The 20098-nt window shown below is 35.9% G+C and overlaps 1 protein-coding gene across 1 annotated transcript in view; it reads left to right on the top strand.

The window, feature by feature from the left end:
• Positions 1-20098, top strand: part of clmpa (CXADR like membrane protein a) — a 98798-nt gene that overhangs the window by 59824 nt on the left and 18876 nt on the right. Inside the window, exon 2 of the mRNA XM_073829697.1 lies at positions 18216-18373. Within this exon, the coding sequence (XP_073685798.1) occupies positions 18216-18373 (158 nt within the window). The remainder of the gene's footprint in view (positions 1-18215; positions 18374-20098) is intronic.

The raw sequence follows: 20098 nt of genomic DNA, 5'->3' as shown, positions 1-20098 counted from the left end.
CCAACTAGACGATCCAAACCGCAGAGTTTTTTTATTGTGTGTACCAGCAAATTTATAACAAAACTGTTTAGACCTCAGGGCTTAGATTCCAATTAGTAAACTTATACACACTATTGTCCGTGGTATTTATTTATATTTTTATACCATTCTACACGTGGTGAAACAACCCCAGCCATGTTGTCTAACCCCTAGCATAGTAAATTGCATTAGATGAAAAGGAAACTCAACGTGACCGCGAGGGATACGGTAATTTGGCTTTTGTACGGGCCGAGCTGTTTGTGTTGAGCAGTCAGCATTGGATTCGGGAAGACAAAGATGCATTCTCCCTCTTCCGCTTTCCCCCACAGTCAGCTAGATTTTCTACCTAATGGGCATGAAAGTTGCAAATTGCAGCAAAATGGACGTGGCAGGATAAAAAGTGTATTAAAGTATTGATCGGAGCAGGTCAATGGCGAACTGTAGCCCTGCATCAAGCAGACAGTGGAACAGGAGCAAGTCTGGTCTGCTGTTTTGTTTACACTTTGATTCGGGGTGACTGTTTGTGTCCATTATTGATAGATATGTTTAGCTATTGATTTGAAGATTTCTGTGGGAAAAGCGCTATGGTTATTGATTAAGATGCGATTGTGTTGTCTCTAGTAGAGGAAACCGTCCCAAAAGAGAGAATAGTGTCAAAAGGATTTATGATTTGGCTAAAAGATATTTATGGGAGATGAAATGGCTTCAAAACTGAGGGGGGAATTCACTAAGAATGAATTGTGGTCTCCGATAATTCTGTTAATGTGCAAGTGCTGTCTGTGTTCTCAAAAATAATTATGTGAAAATGCACACTTTGTATGCTGTACTATACAGCATTGCTCTGCCAGTGTGATCCAGATTCCTGAATCGGCTCTTTAAAATGCTGAAAGTGCACTTGACTACAGCGCATGGCTTGATATGTACATGATTACTATGCTTTTCTCCCTCATTTTGATTACCTGAATTACTGCTGTCAAAAACGCTAGAAGAGAATGCCAGTGATTAGCTGACATTGACAAGGACATAATTGTGTGTGTGTATATATATATATATATATATATATATATATATATATATATATATATATATATATATATATATATATATATATATATATATATATATATATATATATATACACACACACACTTGTGAGATATGGCTGTATATTGGCACTGCTGTGATTCAGCCATAGGCATGAGGCCGCAGGCCATCTCACGTCTACGAGTGTGATATTGCATTTATACAACAGTTCGATGGCACAAGTTTGTAAATACATAACAAACTCTCTTTTGTGCAGAACTTCCTTTTACCACGGACTCAAACCTCAGTTTGACAGCTGAACAGCTGAGACCAAGCCTCCGTTACTAATTCCAAAATGTTATTTTAGTAACAACAAGAGTTCCTGTATTGAAAACTTATTTTATTACTGTATTAAAAGCTCACTGTGTTATGTAGAGGTTATGAGAGAGATGGTCTGAGCAATCGTGATTACCTGCATCTGATACAGCATTCGTTTTTCATATTCACGATGAAACATTAGTTTGAATGTCCACTGAGGAAAGCGTTTTCTTTGTCATAACGTTAATATCATCTGTTAAAGGTGATTTCTAATGACGCCGCTGGTCAGTGCATTTGTTAGCTGTGACAAGCTGTTGTTGAAACTTAAAGGAACCGTATGTAAGAAATGTATTTCAGTTAATCATAAAATGGCCCTGACATGTCACTAGACATTAAGAAATCATGTTCATTTCAAATACTTATATCACTGACAACAGTGGTCCGGCCAGGATATTGTCATTTAAAAGTGACAGTTGCAGCCCACAACTGATGTTATTGTTGTCATTTTGTGTTTTGGTCTGAGGCTCCACCCTCCAGCTATCTACCAATCACGAAGTCAGTAGAGTTTCATCCTTCGGGTTGCCAGCTCTGTTCCAGCTGCAGCTATGAACGTGTCGGATAAAACATGTATAACGTTACAAAACCTAAAATACCTCGTTTAGAATCTGAAATACGTTGTGACAAAGTCCGAAATAAAACAAGGATTTGTATAGGAGATGCCTTTGAAAGATGGAGACGGCTGAAAACGGAGAAGAATTTGAAGATAGACGCCAACGTTGCTAATTTTCTCCTGGACAGATAAGATTCATCTATGTTTGGCTAACTTTGCTTCCGTACACAGTGGATTTTCCACAGTCGCCCGTGTTAAATGCGTTCATAAAAAGATTTATATCGCACCACTAGCAGGGTATGAAAACAATCTATGTTCCGTCTGAAATGTGGTATTACAGTACATCTTTACGAAATATTTGGCTAATCGCCGTTAGTAAATTTTTGCGATACATAATTACTTCGCAAAACATCTCTCGTGAACCATAAACATAATTAACAGAAGAAAAAAAACTGTGTAGGACTTGTCACTTGCCATTAGAAGCTCCTTGTAGCAGCCTACGTTCCTGCTGGATCCTGCAGCTTAGCTGACAACCTCAAGTCAGGGGGGGGGGGGGGGGTGGGGAGGGGATACAACGTTCTACAGTATTTTGAAAGTGATTGCAATACCATTTTTTGCCACAATGCTACATACGGTTCCTTTAAAATAACTTCAGTTTCTAATTTTTCAGTATAAAAGTCTTTACTGCCGACTCGTAAAAGAGTATCTTGTCGCCATGTAGTGGCGGAACAATGTAACTAAAATCACCATAACGAACACACCATTTCTTAATACTAAACACTTTTAAATACTACTATTATTTATAAAAAATACTATTTATTGAATAATAATATTAAATAAACATCAACAGCCATCATAAAAGTTGCTAGACAATTCAGTCCAAAATACAAAGGCAGCACTCTGACATACAGCATTTAATTTACATAAACATGATGAAATTTTGCCAAAACTATTTGCTCTAAAACAAAATAATAGTTTAATGAGACCAAAGACTGCCTGTTAGATTTACCCAAAACGAATTATATCTCATGTTTAACCACTATAGAGACATCAGAGCCAGCGGTAAATTCCAGAAGATTTGTGAGCATGTCTGAAAACGATGACGCAAATTTTCGAATAGATGTTATCTTTATTAACAAACTGCATATTTAAACTTTAAACAAGTAAATTCTCACCTGAAAGTCTCTTAAAGGACATTTTGTGACACAAAAACATTAATATTTATTTATAAAATGATAATGGATTTTGATGTCTGCCATGACACTCGCTGTAAGAACTACCGCAAGCAGAGTGATACGATTACAAACGTGAAACGGCTGTTGGCGTTCTGATATTGCCCTAGTATCACCCTTTTTTTCTTAGCCAATGAAATTCGAGAACCAGAAAGAACTGTTTTTATATATATATATATATATATATATATATATATATATATATATATATATATATATATTAGGGGTGGGCATAGATTAATTTTTTTAATCTAGATTAATCTAGATTAAATCTTGGAATTAATCTAGATTAATCTAGATTAAAATGGCTAATTTGAATTCTGCTGAAGGCATTCAGAATATGTGTGCTACCCAAATAATGACTTAAAGTCTTTGAGAATGGATCATAAAGCTCATAAAGCTGTTCTATGATAATTTGTTGATGAAAATAAATTGTTCAATTAGATGTACTTGTGTTTACTAACTAACTAACTAACTAACAATGAAATTATTTTTTCTACCTATTAGATTGTGTTTTTTTTAACGTCAACACCTACCCAGCCCATTACATGTTACACCGTACTTTTATTTTGACAGGTTGCCGTGAAGTTTCTGTGTCATACAGTATGATATGATGCTAGTTTTCATAAAAATGAAACGGTAAAAGTGACACTCACAGCAGTTTGGGAGATTGAGTTTATCTGTTCGTGTGAGATGAAAATGCCAAAAATTACCGGGAGCGTCACGTGTGTTTCAGTATGCGTGTAGTAAAAGCTCGTCTCCGCCATGCATACATACAGCTAGGCAAACGGAACATACCCGATTCATATTAAAACGGTCTTTTTGCATTTCAGTTTTCACAGACACTAGTCCATATCGCGATTTGAATTAAGTGACAGACCAACATTTGATTTATGAATCCAAAAAAAGACGAATTTACGTGCCATTTCGCTATAGTAGATTCGGTTTTTATGAATGGAGGACGACGCGACCCCGTCTGTGTTTTGGCGGAGGAGACTTAAACGCGCGACCATATTCTACTACAGTCTTTGGTATACATCCGCGTTAAACTATCAATGTGAAAGTCATCATAGCTTGCGTAGTTTAGACCCAGCTCCCAACCCAACTTTGAGAATAGATTAACGGCGATATTTTTTTTATCGCGCGATAAGAGTTTCACGTTAACGCAGCACGTTAACGCCGATAACGGCCCACCACTAATATATATATATATATATATATATATATATATGCATTGCACAAACTTGGTGCTTAATTATAAAAAGAGTCTGTTTGATGAGACTGTACCAGTAGCAAGGTGGACTTGATTTTGTCAGACACATCAGAAATCAGGTTTACCTTTGGGCTTTGATCCTGTGGCTGATCCAGACCAGGTGGAGAAAGAGACAGCTGAGTCCAGCCATCAGAGTTTTCTTGTGATCAGTCTTTCCTTTTCATTCATTCCTTTGCTTTCATCATCAGTACCACAGGAAATCCTGAAGGGTTTGTTCGATCTGCTGAGGGGTGAGGTGATACTGTATGCTCAAATTCCTTTTAGTCCAGATGTGTGAAATATTGCATATGGTGGCGTCAATATTCCAGTGTTTCACGCTGGTTTTTTGCTTGATCCAAAGGGATCTGCTCTGCAGTGTAGCAGCTTTCTACAACGTCTCCTTATTAAAGAAGAACAGGACAGCACATGCAGTAGTGTGTGTTCATGGAAGTGTATGTCTACATGTATCTTTATCTGCTGTCAGCTGTGTGTGTTCAGTTGAAGGAGGAAATCTATAATGAACAGTGAGCTGTAAAGAGACATTGCAGCTTCCTTCTGGATGACCAGCGTTGGGAGACGCTCTCTAATGGACATGCACTCATTGACCTCAGTTTCACTCTGATTCCTAGCAATCTTTTGTGAGTGCCTAAAGAAGAACCACGTAGTTTACTTGATTTGATTGCAGTTTTTTAAGCGCTGGTCAATTTAGAGATGGAACTTTTTACCATGTTGTGTTTTAAAGGATTAGTTCACTTCCAGAATAAAAAATTCCTGATAATTTACTCACCCATATGTCATCCAAGATCTTCATATCTTTTTTTTTTCCCAGTCAAAAAGAAATTAAGGTTTTTGGGGAAAACATTCCAGGCATTTCCATAGAGTGGACTTCAATGGTGGTCAACGGGTTGAAAGTCCAAACTGCAGTTTCAATGCAACTTCAAAGGGCTCTACACGATCCCAGCCTAGAAATAAGGCTCTTGCGATAATGATAGATGTTTGCGTAGCTTCTCAGTGAACTATGGTTGTGTATAGTAAATGCTGCTACATCTGAAAGCATGTGAAAATGCCACATTTAATAACATGTTTTTACTCCAATCTCGCTTCATAATTTCAGTCGAGTGTTTGAAATAAATCCTTCTGTGAGAGGATGTGGCTTCTTACACAGAATAGGGCATGCAACATATTTCATATTCTAAGCAGTGATAAAGGCATTGTGTTATTATATACTTTAAGGGAAATTGTAATAAGGAGAACTCAGATAAACCATATATTGTCATAGCTGTGTGTTTATTAGTCACGCTGAATTAATAAAAGCAGTTAAATCTTCTGTTTCAAATATTCTTTTCACTACATAAGACACTTATTCCTTAGCTGGGATCGTATAGAGTCCTTTGAAGCTGCATTGAAACTGACATTTGGACCTTTAACCTGCTGGTCCCCATTGGGGTTGGGTATCGAGAACCGGTTCCATTTTAAAACCGGTTCCAAATTTCCAATAACTGGGTATTCGATAAGACATGTGCATTTCGATTCCGCTTAGCATTTCCCACGTTCGCATTTTAATGTGATTTTTAAACTATTTAAGTTTAGGAAGGAAAAGATCTTGCACACATCTACAGTTCTCCGTTCTCAAACAGTTCTGTGCATTGCCAATGCAGAAAAGGCTGTTCCAGGCCGAAAGTGACTTCTCTTTCATATTTATTGACCAGTTTGCACGAAATACGTCGGTATATCATCATAAACACAGCATTTTTTTGTCTTAAGTAAAGAGATGAGAAAGAAAATGTAGTGTATGAGTATTTTTGGATCTGTGTTTGGTGTTAAACAGACAGCCGTCTAATAAACGTGCCGCCTTTCATTAATGTTAATCAAAGAACAAAGGAAAATCATTAACTCGCTGAATACCTTTCGTAAATGTAAAGGGATTAATCAATATTTTATTTCTGAAAAGAAAACTACGCAGTGTTTTTTTTAACTTTTGATTTCAATTTCTGTACCTGCCATTTGTTCAGTTTTATTTATTTTAGCTATTGCTAATTGATTTGTTTGTTCCTATTTTATTACTTGTCTTTGACAATTTAATGTTTGAAATTTATATTAGTCTTTTTTCTGTGGTATTTTTGGTAAAACCATAGGCAAAATACAGAATAAATATGTTTGACATCTAAATGTTTGACTTTTTAATGGATTTTTTTTTTTTTTGGAATCGGAATTAGAAATCGATAAGAATCGGAATCGATAAGCAAAATCGGAACCGGAATCGATAAAATTCAAATGATACCCAACCCTAGTCCCCATTGAAGTCCACTTTATGAAATAAATAAAATCCTGGAATGGTTTCCTCAAAAGCCTTCATTTCTTTTTGACCAAAGAAAGAAAGACATAAACATCATGGGGGTGAGTAAATTAACAGCAGTCTTTTTCTAGAAAGTAACTAATCCTTTAACTTTTAACAGCTTGTGTGTTTTAAATCCTTCTGTGAGAAGTTTCATCGGTTAGTTTTTCCTGTTTACAGCCGTGAAAGCACATGCTGAAATAAACCTCTTTCAGCCAATTTCTGGGCACATTCATGTGAATCTAAAATGTTATTGTTTACTACTATATAAAAGTGGAACAGAAGAGGCTTCTTTCAAAAACATTTGTAAAAAAAAAAACCTACCAACCCCAGAGGTTTGAACGGTAGTGTATATATTTTACCATTACCATGTTCTTGCATAATTGACAAAATTTCCATAATTTGTATAATTTATTTAGTGAATCAGGTGCAGAACAGACAGTGTGTGCGCAAATAGATGGTTTCATTATTCATGGATTTGGTTTGAGGCAAGTAAACTAGATATTTCCAAGCTAGTCCACATATTTCAGATGTGCCCACCTGTAAATATCACTGGCTAGGTGCCCTGGACCAGAATAAGTTGAACCAAATTTTATGCCAATATTTAAAAACCTTGGTACTGAATGTGACGATTTCCTGGGAAAGCCAAGGAATGATGCCAAGGAATGATGCAGGGCTGTATTAGTTTTGATTAAAAGCAAGTACATGAAGCTTTTATATAATCAAGCCAACCTGTGGAGCTACTGTAGTTCATACAGCAAAAGTTTGATTATAAAACTCAGATCGTTATGTTCCTTGTCACATTGTGTTCGGTGTGTACCAGCAGTGAGGCAGATGATCGTGTTGTTTTCTCTGCGTGTCACCGAGAGTGATTGACACATGCGGTGTTCAGCTGGAGATAATGAGCTTTTTCACATGAGTGTCATCGCCTGCTTGAACACCTCCAATTCAAATGAGATGCTCATCAGCCCTCCAGAGGCCCAGCTGAAAACCAGTGAAGACAGGAGTCCAATCCCCGCCTCAAGAAGTATTTTGTATTTTGTTGTGCCTTCTTTTCTTTTCGTATACCAAGCACCCTGTGGTTCGGATGGCAGCATAGTGGGTACCAGGGCATCAGGTAGCATTCACGGGTGTTGATGCCACGAGCTGGAATCTCGTCAGCAGCAGGAAGGGATTAGAGAATTCTTCCTGCCATCAAAGTGTCGCCTGCAGTCACTGGAAAGAAAGGCTTGGGATTTAATGGGAAGGAAACATTCCTCACCTCACACCGGCGGGCCAGATAAAAGGCAAAGCTGTGTTTATGTAAAATATTTGATTTGGAAATATTAGTGATGGGATTTCATAAGGTAGATGAGCTCAACAAAAAAGAAAAACTCAGATCTTTGAGCATGAGATTTCTATCTCTAGATCTGATATTTTCCTAAGATGAATGTCCCTGAGGTGATCACTAAACATCATATCATATGAATATATTTGAGATTTGATATCGTGTGTGTGTAGTGTGTAGTGTGGTTGTGTGTAGGGAAAGTTTACTTATTAACTAGACACTGCGTCTTATGGCAAGGTGCCATGTTAAAAAATTTAAAAAATCTAAAATCACAAGATGAAACTCGTAATATTTTGAGAACAAAGTCAAAATATTTAGAGAATAAAGTGAAATTGCGAGAATTAAGTCGAAATGTTTCAAAACTAAATTCGAAATGTTTCGAGAATAAAGTCAAAATGTTTTGAGAGAACAAAGTCGAAATTGCGACATTAAGTCAAAATGTTTTGAGAATAAAATTAAAATATTTTGAGAATAAAGTTGAAATTGCGAGAATTAAGTCTAAATGTTTTGAGAATAAAGACGAAATTACAAGAATAAAGTTGAAATGTTTTGAGAATAAAGTAACTTTTTTTAGAATAAAATAAAAATTGCGAGAATTACGTTAAAATGTTTCAAGAATAAAGTTGAAATTGCTAGAATTAAGTCAAAATGTTTCAAAATAAAAGTGAAATGTTTTGAGAATAAAGTCAAAATGTTCTGAGAATAAAGTTGAAATTGTGAAAATTAAGTCGAAATGTTTCAAAAATAAAATTGTAATGTTTTGAAAATAAAGTCGAAATTGCGAGAATTAAGTCAAAATGTTTTGAGAATAAAATTTTTATATTTTGAGAATAAAGTTGAAATTACGAGAATTAAGTCTAAATGTTTAGAGAATAAAGCTGAAATGTTTTGAGAATAAAGACGAAATTACGAGAATTAAGTTGACATTTTTCAAGAATAAAGTTGAAATTTTTCAAGAATAAAGTTGAAATGTTTCGAGAATAAAGAAAAGAATTTTTGAGAATAAAATCAAAGTTGCAAAAATTAAGTTGAAATGTTTCGAGAGTAAAGTTGAAATGTTTTGACAAAGTCAAAATGTTCTGAGAATAAATTTGAAATTACGAGAATTAAGTCGAAATGTTTCAAAAATAAAATTGAAATGTTTTGAGAATAAAGTTGAAATGTTTTGACAATAAAGACAAAATTATGAGAATCAAGTCGAAATGTTCCTAGAATAAAGTCAAAATTTCGAGAATTAAGTTGAAATGTTTCAAGAATAAAATTGAAATGTTTTGAGAATCAAGTCGAAATTTTGAGAATTAAGTCGAAATGTTTTTAGAATAAAGTTGAAATGTTTTGACAATAAAGTCGAAATCGCGAGAATTAAGTCAAAATGTTTTGAGAATGAAGTCGAAATTGCGAGAATTAAGTCGAAATGTTTCAAAAATAAAGTTGAAATGTTTTGAGAATAAAGTCAAGATTACGAGAATTAAGTCGAAATGTTTCGAGAATGAAGTCAAAATTGTGAGAATGAAGTTGAAATGTTTCGAGAATAAAGCCGAAATGTTTTGAGAATAAAGTCGAAATTACGAGAATTAAATTGTAGCAATTAAAGTTATAATATTATAAGAGTATTTTAAGGCTGCGCATACAAATAGCCCAGATTGGGAGCACTAGAAGTTTTCAGACAACTGGAATTCATCTGAATGTATGGAGGATTATTAGCAGAAATCTTACCATGAATTATACTTGCATATAAACATGAACGAACATCAGTAGGAATAAAAAAAAAAAAACAGTATAGTCTAATTTAATGAAATGAATGCCTCAATGTAATCGGAAAGACGACTGATTGACGTCATATACAGCGATCTGTCACGGCACATTGAAGAGTGTGAAAAACACTTTATTGTATTAGAGATATTGTTTGTTATTACAGTCTAGTATAGTTATTTCACTATAAAACAGATTTTGAAACCTGTGACTTCTGGGTTCAAATTTGGGCCATTTGCATGCGTAATAGGCTAGAATATACTTTTAAAATATTATAACTTTAATCTCGCTATTAATTTGTATTAATTGCTACAAATTAGTTATTCTCAAAATATTTTGACTATTCTCAAAACACTTCAACTTTATTCTCATTAATTTGAATTTAATGTCTAAATATTTAGAATTGAATGTCTAAATAATTTGACTTTATTCTCGTAATTTCCGCTTTATTCTCAAAATATGGACTTTTTTCCTTCCTTTAAAACAAGTTTTGTTTGGTAAATCGCAAACTGTAAGTATGATAGTAATGCTTGGTTTAGTTTGTAAACACAACTAATCAGGCATCTTTCCAATACTGATTCATTTTCAGTTTACTAGTTTCATCTAAACCAGCAACACAACTGTAAATTATGAGGTTGTTTTTCGTCTGGTGTTGTGTGAAAATGAGAGAGCAGAACCATGAACCTGCACTTGACCTGTCAGCGCTGTGGCCAAAGAGCGCTTGTATTTACTGCTGCATTTCTGGACACTTGCTGTAATGCACCACTGGTCTTTGTCTTTTTTTATAGCTCAATGGACTCATCTGGGCAGCGGAGACATAAAATACAGCTTTAATGTGGAGCGTTCCACTCTGGGAAGATGTTCACATGAGACACCAGACTTTCATGTGTGATATTAAACTTTTAAACTGCGCAGAGTGTGATATTTCAAGAGGATGTCCGAACCTTGACAGATAAATGCAGTGTAAATCGGCTTAAGATGAACCATGTGCGGCGCTGCGTGGTAAAGCACATTTATCTGTATATGTTCTTGCCTTTCTCCTTTCTCTCAACCCCCAAATACACTCAAGCATATATCACCCACCTCCTCCTCTTCCCGTTCGTGTGCATTTACAGTTTCCAGCAAAGCTGAGTGAGCACAACAACAGGAAAACAAAGTGCCTTCTCTCATTCTCTCGGTTTTCACCTCTGTCTTTGCTGAATCGAAAAGGCAATAGACTGGCCTCATCACTCCAGAGTTTACCATAATGGTTTTTACAGAAAACTAGAAAAGGAAGAATGACTAGATTTTTACTGTATATTTTCTGAAAATGAGATTGACATGTAGTCTGAACCTTCTGTAATAGTTGCATATGAGTCCCTTAGTTGTCCTCAGTGTGAAAAGATGCATCTAAAAATTATACAGTCATTCTTGGAAGTACGCAAAAATGCTAGAAAACCAAAGAATTTATGGGACCTGAATGATTTTTCTGAAGAACAGCAGGAAGTTTAACTGTTCAGGACAAACAAGGGACTTATGAACAACTTTCACTAAACAAAAAAAAAAAAACACAACTGTAGATCATTCAGGTAGCAGCACAGTATTAAGAATGAAGGGGATGTAAATTTTTGAATGGGGTTATTTTTTGTAAATCTAGCTTTTATTATTTTCTCTTGTCAACTATATGTAAACATCTTTTGTGAAATACCTTATTCAGGTCAGTACTAAATAAACTATAACATCCCTCTTATTTTGGTAAAATAATTAACATTTTGCAGATTCTGAAAGGGGGATATAAACTTTTGACCTCAGCTGTAGACTTTTTTTTTACGACTTAGAATTTTTTGCAGTGTATAAATTAATAAAGTCATGGCATTAAATGTTGCATGCATTATAAAAAATCCTTGTGTTTTTGTTTTTCAGTATAAATATCTAAAAATCCTTAAATAAGAGTATTTACTTGACATGCAAATGTAAAATGTAGCCTAGAAAACTGAACACAATTAAGTAAGTTGATGCTTAAAACAAAAACAAATATCTGAGTTATGAAAACTTTTGAATTAAGTAGATTTTTTTGGTGTTCTTGTTTTAATCATAAACTCATTTCTTTCTTATCTCATGTCATTTTGCTTCTCAAGTAAATGTATCTTGATTTAAAAATCTTCAGATATTTGCACTGGAAAATGAGACAAAAATACTGAGGAAGGACATCATTTTGGTCAGTGTGATCAGAAAGTACAGTAAAAGTTGTTTTCATATTCTAGTTGTTGTGCCCAAAGGTGTAGACTTTTTTTTTTTTTTTTTTTTTTACTTTTTAAAAGATTTGTTCACTTCCAGAATAAACATTTCCGGATGATTTACTCACCCCCATGTCATCCAAGATGTTAATGTATTTCTTTCTTCAGTCGAAAAGAAATTAAGGTTGTTGAGGAAAACATTTAAGGATTTTTCTCCATATAGTAGACTTCAGTGGAAACCAATCGGTTGAAGGTCCAAATTGCAATTTCACTGGAGCTTCAAAGGGCTCTACACGATCCCAGCTGAGGAATAAGAGTCTTATCTAGCGAAACAATCTGCCATTTTCTAAAAAAATTTAAATGTATATACTTTTTAACGTCTTACACTAGCACTGCGCATCTACAACTTGCATAATCGCATAGGAAAAGTCGAATGCGGTTAGTTCTCATCTGTGTACTAAGATTCAAAAAGGTAGGCTAGGGCAGAAAACTCATTTTCAAAATCTCATTTTCTCCTCCAACTTCAAAATTGTCCAACATCGTTGTCTTACCTTTTTTTTGTAAAGGTCATTTGCACATTCGCTTTGTAAACGCTGGGTCCGTACTTCCACCATCATGTGTGCGTGAATTTGAGCTAATACAAGACGATAGTTTCGCTACATAAGCTGCATTGAAACTGCAATTCAAATTGTTTCTTAGTATACAGCTAAGAGCATTGCATTACGCTAAATACATTAAACCAGACAACCTACCAAAACTTGAATCAATGAAGTGAAACAAATCCATGAATCAATTTTTGAATCATCTGAACGAACTGACTCACTAAAATGAATCAGATTTCTCAGCCTCATATGAGGGATGGAGGAATACTGAGATTTGATCTTGCTCAACTGTGTAGAGCTGTGGAAATGAATTAGTAATGTAGCATAACAAAATGCTTCGTCGCTAGTTTTTTTGCCCGCATTGTATTGCGCAACTTGTTAGAAAAGCTGTAGCACAAATGGTGTGGAAAAGGTTGTGCACTGAAGTTCAATACTTTTAAACCGCAACCCTCAGTATGAGTGACAGTCATAGTGATGCAAGAGCCATTAATTAGATCTCAGCTGCAAGATCTTCCGTCTGTTTTCCTCTTCTTGCTGGAAATGTGGAGGTTGCAGTTGGGTGAGAGATCACAGCTCTCTCCCGTGGCGAAGCCTGAGTGCCAGTGTAAAGACAGGGAAGGCTATGTACCATGACTTTGGACAGTTTGAAGGGTATGGATGTGATATGTGCTATTGGCTGCTCTATAATAAGATTGCTGAGATCTGTGGGGAGGAGAATTTACTGGAGCACAACTCCCCCTAGGGCATCTTCATAGAAATCTGCTTTTCCACCAGCTTTTGGTGCATCTCAGCCAAGCTGCTTGGTTCCTATTGTTAATGAGCCGCTCTTTCACTCTCCTTCCCCCCAGCCTGAGCCACAATGCGCCAAAAGGGGCTAGAAAATCTCAAGCTGCAGCTGATGGCAGTCCAGGAGAGGCAGAACATGACAGATGAACACTCAGCCTTTCTCGCTCTGCAGGCATTAACATGGCCGTTTCTTCCAAACCTTCTCCAGCTGAGAACTTAACATGACCCGGTCCACAGGCATCTTCCTTACGGTTTAAAAATAGACACATGGATACCTCTGTGGGCTTCACAGATTTCAAACTGGTGTAGACATTTTGTTTATATGCATTTCCCAAATGCTTTTGGTACACCAGTGAGCACACAGTGACTCAGGATTGGTTGACATGAATATCTCGAACCAATCAGTGCTCAGACTGTTTTCAGTCTTGATTTTGAGATCCATCTTTTTACACTGAGGACTCATATGCAGCCATTACAGAAGGTTCAAACGCTTGAGAAGGAGAAACCATGCATTAAGAGGGGAGGGTGAAAACTTTTGAACAGAATGGAGATGTGTACATTTTTCTTATTTTTCCTAAATATCATATTTTTTTTTATTTAGTACTACCCTTCAGAGGCTACAGAAGATGGTTACATGGTTTCCAGAAGACAAAATAAGTTGAATTTACCTTGATCTTCAAATTCAAAAACTTAATGCATTGTGTTTCTTCAGAAGCATCAGTAAACGTTTGAACCTTCTGTAATAGTTGCATATGAGTCCCTCAATTGTCCTCAGTGTGAAAAGATGGATCTCAAAATCATACAGTCATTGTTGGAAGAGGTTCAAATTCACAACAATGCTGGAAAACTAAAGAATTTTTGATACCTGACCGATTTTTTTTTTCTGAAGAACCGCAGGCAGTTTAACTGTTCAGGACAAACAAGGGTCTTATGAACAACTGGTGATCATTCAGGTAACAACACAGTATTAATGCTGCATTCCAGGCGGGTTTTTGCGCTCGTAAATCACAACTTCACATCACGACTCACGACTTTGTAGCGTTCCAGGCAAGTCACCCCAAACTGCCTGAGCGCATTTATTATTATTACATTATTATTAATTTGTTTGCAACGTTATATTGTCCTAAAGTCTATTTTTTCACTGTGTACCACTTGCATAAACACCGCACCCGTAGGTGCGGACATAGTGGTTTCGCGGGCTATTTCACGTCAGAACTCGGAACTGGGAGTACATCGATCTAGTACGAGTTCACGAGTGGGAAGTTACGGGTTTGACTGCCGTTCGGGTGCACTTTCAGAAGGTTGAAGGTTGGAAAAACACGAGTAACGGGTTGCCTGGAACGCGGCATAAGAATCAAGGGGATGTAAACTTTTGAACTGGGTCATTTTTATCAATTCAACTATTATTTTCTCTTGTGGACTATATGTAAACGTCTTTTATGTGAAATCTTATTCAGGTCAGGTAAGTAATCAATAACATGAATTTTGTATGATTCCTCTTATTTTGGTAAAATAATTAACATTTTGCAGATTCTGAAAGCAGCTTGTAAACTTTGGACCTCAACTGTAAAAAAATAAATAATTATTTACTTATTTATTTTAATTAAATCATAAAATAGATAATAATAAAACTAGATATTTTGCATTTTTAATCCAATTCTGAGTAAAACCAACTTGGTAGTCCAATCAAATAAATGGTCAGAAAAAAGATCTAAAGAATTGTGGCAGATTACTTCTGGTTCACTTGTTATGCTGCATACTGTTCAGCGGGTCAGGTTGGGTGCATTGCATTATGGGAAATACAGTACACAGTAGAATATAGCAGTTCATCCAGGTACTCTGTGCCATTCTGAACTTGCGCACTTTGTTCTGAGAGCTCGCTTTTCATTTCATTACGCTTTATTTTAAAACCTCTGTAAATCACACATCATTCTCTTAATCTTAACTTCGAGGCAGAAATTGCCAGATCTCTATGATTTACTGCATATCAAAGATGGATTTCCACGACACCGCAAGGCCATGCAGATGAGGATTTATCTGATCTTATCATTTCCTTTGAAGAACAACCTGATCGTCGTAACACGTCCCTTATTAAATCTGTGGCCTGCAGAATTCACCTGTTTTCATCAGAACCCATTTTAACCAACCTGCATTTTAGCCCATTTAATACCGAGATGCTTTTGCTGAATAAACAGCCAGTAACGTTTCTTTGATGTTCTTAAAATATCACATGGTATGACGCCATCGCGCATTAAGAGGAGAAAATGCACCTTTCTGATAATGAACGGTATTGGGATTTTAATTAAGGTGATGAGTGTGTGTTCAAATGAGACCAGAATCTATATTTTTAGATTTCCATCTTTTCTTAAAATTATAGAGATAATACATGAGATAGAAAAGATATAATTTAGCTTAATCCACACCATTGTGTACAGACTGTCAAAGTAGTAATTTGTGGTTATATGAAGCTTATATTAAAGGAATGGTAACCAAAGGTATGAGTGTTCCTGTCTTTTTTTCTCCTTTTTCCACTCTTGCGTCCATGATTATTGGTATGATTTTCTCAAAATTTGGAAATTTAAATGTTTTTGAAATATCATACCATCATCTTTTTGAGGGCAGCTGTGGCTTAATGTTTAGAGAGTTGGACTTGTAACCCGAAGGTTGTGGGTTCGAGTCTCAGGTCCAGCAGAGCACATTTAAATGCAGAGCACAAATTCTGAGTATGGGTATTTCCTTTCCTTTCCTTTTTTTTTAAATGAAGTATGTGGTACGCAAATGTGAATGTATGTACAGAGCTGGGTAACTGATTACAGTACATTACTTGTGATTACTTGTGATTAGATTAAATTACGTTTTCAAATACAATGACTGAATTATTTTGAGATCCATCTTTTCACATGAAGGACAACTGAGGGACTCATATGCAACTATTACAGAAGGTTCAAACGCTCACTGATGCTTCAGAAGGAAAAAAAAACATGCATTAAGAGCCGGGGGTGAAAACCTTTTGAATTTGAAGATCAGGGTAAATTTAAAAAAACTTATTTTGTCTTCTGAGAAACATGTAACTTTCTTCTGTAGCCTCTGAAGGGCAGTACTAAATGGGAAAAAATATGATATTTATGCAAAATAAGAAAACTGTACAAATCTCCACTCTGTTCAAAAGTTTTCACCCTCAGCTCTTAATGCATCGCTTTTCCTTCTGGAGCATCAGTGAACGTTTGAACCTTCTGTAATAGTTGCATATGAGGATTTTAACTGTTTAGGACAAACAAGGGACTCATGAAACTATTACTAAACAAAAAAACACAGCTGTGGATCATTCAGGTAAGAACACAGTATTAAGAATCAAGTGTATGTAAACTTTTGAACAGGGTCCTTTTTATAAATTCAGCTACTATTTTCTCTTGTGGACTATGTCTACACATCTTTTATGTGAAATATCTTATTCAGGTCAGGACTAAATAAACAATAACATGCATTTCGTATGATGATTTTAGATGCAATACGTCTATACAACGCAATGCATCTATATAGACACAATACGTCTATACAACGTTTCCTATCAGATGGCAAATAGAAGTCTGTTAGATGTCTTTGAGATGTTTATGATTTACAAAGTATGTAAAACTGACATCTCACAGTCGTCTGTCAGAGCAGATGCTTTCAGATCAAGCGATCTTTAACAGACATCTTTCAGGCGTACGTGTGCTGTCTAGGTAGGCTATGTAGGCAAATTTTGAATACATAGTTGACTAGATTTGCCAAAAATGTAAACAGCAATGTTTAACCTTTTATTTCTAGTGTGACAAATGAACCAGAAGGGATCTGAACCATCTCCCTGACTGTTATTTGTTGAACTGCCAATAGTAAAGACATTTACCCAAAGCTGAATTAATGTGAAATAACTGCATTTGACACATTCACGCTCTGCAATATGTTAACATGCTATTTTTATATAACAATATGCAGTGTGTTCTGATCATTGCCCATAATGCCCAAAGCAAATATATTTGATCATTTGCCTCACATTATCAGGATTATTCAAGCAGAAGGCTGTTGCATATGGCTGAGGTGTAGAGTTGTCTGCTTGTCATCTGCCTGTGTGGGCATTATTTCGGCAATCAGAATGCATGCTGGGAATTAATTAGCTTGGCCTTCATTTAGCTGCCTCCCTGTGTTAATGTAGAGAAGTTCAAACGCAAAGGGTGTTAAAGTACAGTAGCGGCACAACGGGACATCCACTCTCTGTGTTTTATCGCTTGATGAGTGGAAAATGTGTTGTGATGGGAAGCGCTGGGAGGCTGAGATGGTTCGGGAATGGGGGGAAATTGGGGTTGTAACACAGATTAGCACAGATTCTGTACACTCACAAATTCAGCTTCAACCTCAATAAATTCAGAGACACGGTCTTCTTCGTCTCCAGCAATTGTTAACAGTTAATTTCCTCCCCTTCTCTTATTGAGCTGATTTCCTGTTCGGTGTGAAAAGTGGCCGCTTAGCCGTTAAACCTTTGTCCAATTCCAGGAATTTACTGGAGAATATAACAATGATTGTCTTCATGGAGCCTCTGGAGGAGAGCGCAGTGGATCAGTCGCATGAAATCCCCAACGCCCCTCTCTAAAACCCCCAGTCTACCTCTGCAACCTGCAGTAAAGCCAGCTAAAGCCCTTCAGTCCTAACTACTCCCTGGCATCGGGCCTTAACGCATCCTCCTCTCTCTTTGTCTCTCTCTCCACAGTATTGCTGAGTGTGCTTCAGGCAAACGGCCAGACGGAGATGAAGAGGGTGGTCGGAGACAACGCCACGCTGCCGTGCCACCATCAGCTGTGGCAAGCGGACATCTCCCTGCTGGACATCGAATGGATGTTGCATAAATCCAGCTCACGGCAGAAAGTGGTGAGCACGCGCGCTTGTCCGATCTCCCGCCACTGCGACATTGCGCAGCTGATGCTGGCCTTAGCTGTTCACCACAGTCCCTGATCTGCAGTGCAGTGCTTTTTTGCTGCGATGATGGGAAGGGTTGTCTTTCTGTAAACTGCACCATCAACTGGTGCTGCAATCAGCACTGTAAAAACTGCTCGCTTTTAATATGTCACTGCTTTGCCTTGCATCACCCCTAACAATTACTTTTATGACCTAATGATGTGGAATTGGCCCGGGGACAAGTTTTACATTTTAATCTGGCTACGGCTCAGGCTGCTCCCTGAGGTCCTTCCCGACACAATATATCCAACAAGAAGGGGTCAAACCTTTCGCCGATTAAACTTCCTGCCAGTTATGAGTCATTTCAGAGCTATTTTTCTAAATGGCATGAAGCTTATTAATGAGAGAAAAGCTCATTTTTAGGGGGGAGTTTTTGATCTGCTTAGATGATAGTTTTGGGGTCTGTCTCTCAAACTCTTTAGCTCCACCAACAGTTCAAATTGTGTATAGTTGTAGTTAATACACAACCATTCAAAAGTTTGTGGTTTTTAAGATTTTGTGTTTTTGATCCTATGCTCATTAAGTCTGCATTTACTTGATCAAAAACAGTAATATTGTGAACAATTATTACAAATTAAAAAAGCTGTTTTCTTTTTTAAATATATTTTCAAATGTATTTTATCCTTGCGATGCAAAGCTACATTCATTAATCCAGTCTTTTGTGTCTCATCGTTCTTCAGAAATAATTTTAATTTAATGCAGATTTTTCTAATATGAACATTTCTTCTTAACAGTTGTGCTGCATCATATTTTTATATAAATCATACAGACCTAGTGCAACTTTTAAATCTAATGATCTTGAAGTGAAGTTTTTTTCTATGATTTTGATTTTTTTTCTTCACTTGTACAATATTTCTTTAGACATATACTACTATCTGTTTATTTAATACATTAGCCAATTCTTAGTTAGATTTCCAGCTACAGTGCCTATATTGTGACATAATATTTAACGGATTATGCAAAAATATGCATTCATGCATTGTTGTTTAATATTTAAGACAATTCCTTGTTGAATTTCCAGTTTAAATGCTTATATTGTGATAGAAAAATCACAGATTTATTTAAAAGTATGCATTACCGTGTGGTTATTTAACATAAAAGCCATTTTTTGTTGAATTTCCAGAAAAAAAATCCTATATTGCGAAAAAATCACAGATTGATCTAAAAATATCCATTACCATGTGGTCATTTAATATAAAAGCCAATTTTTTGTTGAATTTCCAGCTAAAATGTCTATATTGTGATTCAGAGGATTATCTAAAAATTCAGAGGATTATCTAAAATATCTATTTCCATGTGGATTATAAATATTTAAGACAATACTTTGTTAAATGTCCAGCTAACATTGCTATATTATATTATAAAATTCACTGTATCATCTAAATATATGTGGATTTTTAATATGTATGCCAAGCTTTTGTTGAATTTCCAGCTAAATGTCTATATTGTGATAGAAAAACCACACTTTTATCTAAAAATATGCATTACCATCTAGTTATTTAACATAAAAGCCATTTTTTTATGAATTTCCAGCTAAAATTCCTATATTGTGAAAAAAATCACAGATTTATCTAAAAAAAATATACATTACCATGTGGTCATTTAATATAAAAGCCAAGTTATTGTTTAATTTCCATC

The sequence above is a fragment of the Garra rufa genome, chromosome 23, assembly GCF_049309525.1.
Source record: "Garra rufa chromosome 23, GarRuf1.0, whole genome shotgun sequence".
NCBI lineage: Eukaryota > Metazoa > Chordata > Actinopteri > Cypriniformes > Cyprinidae > Garra > Garra rufa.
The sequence above is the reverse complement of the archived record's forward strand: the minus strand, read 5'-3'. Positions and strand labels throughout refer to the sequence as shown.